Source organism: Cucurbita moschata, unplaced genomic scaffold, assembly GCF_002738365.1.
Source record: "Cucurbita moschata cultivar Rifu unplaced genomic scaffold, Cmos_1.0 Cmo_Scf00009, whole genome shotgun sequence".
In the NCBI taxonomy this organism is placed as follows: domain Eukaryota; kingdom Viridiplantae; phylum Streptophyta; class Magnoliopsida; order Cucurbitales; family Cucurbitaceae; genus Cucurbita; species Cucurbita moschata.
The window spans coordinates 2,809,707-2,810,472 of NW_019268525.1; the positions used below are offsets into that span (position 1 = coordinate 2,809,707).

General features: G+C 36.2%; 1 protein-coding gene across 1 annotated transcript in view; it reads left to right on the forward strand.

Annotated features, from left to right (window-relative positions):
• The first annotated feature begins 290 nt into the window (after nt 1-290).
• The window catches only part of LOC111447747 (potassium channel AKT2/3-like), a 6,244-nt gene continuing 5,768 nt past the window's right edge, over nt 291-766 (forward strand). The window contains exon 1 of the mRNA XM_023087068.1: nt 291-613. Coding sequence (XP_022942836.1) covers nt 372-613 — 242 coding nt within the window. The 5' untranslated portion in view covers nt 291-371. The remainder of the gene's footprint in view (nt 614-766) is intronic.

Below are 766 nucleotides of genomic sequence, written 5' to 3' on the forward strand. Positions count from 1 at the left end.
TCGGGATAAATTCATTAAATTTTTGTTTTTTTTTTTAAAATTAGAAAGGTGGTAAATTATTTAGAGAGAGAGAGAGATTGATTGATTGGAAGCCTCCACGCCACCCCCACCACGGACCAGATTCAATTGCCTTTTCAGCCTTAATATTTCGTCGGAATCAGAGTAAAAATCATACAAATCAAAATTCAAACAACCAATAGGATCAAAGAAAAATAATAATAATAATAATAATAAATAAATAAAATAAAATAAAATAAAAGGACCACCAACCCAACTTTCACATTCTCCATAATAATACCACAAAGTTTTCACTCTCCCCTTCCATTTCCTCATAGCCTCATTTTCCTCTCTAGCTAGCTTTGCGGGTATCCATGGACGTGGAGTCCTCCCGTTCGCCTCGGGCGGTTGAGAAAGATGGCGGTAACAAGGAGGAAGAGAAGCATGGGAGTGACGAGAAGGACGACACCGACACCGACACCGACATGCCGTCGTCGTTGAACCTTAGAGAGCTTTCCAAGGTTATACTTCCACCTTTGGGAGTGTCGAGCTTCACTGATGGAAGTAAATTTAAGGGTAATAAATGGATCGTCTCTCCCATGAGCTCGAGATACAGGTATACACTACCACTTATCATCCTTACCCTTTCTTAGCATTTTTATTTATTTTAATCCAAAAAATAAGGCGAGTTAGAATAGAAATTAAAAATATTTAATTTATATGGAGACTCAATCAAATTAGAAAAAAAAAAAAAAAAAAAAAATTTTTT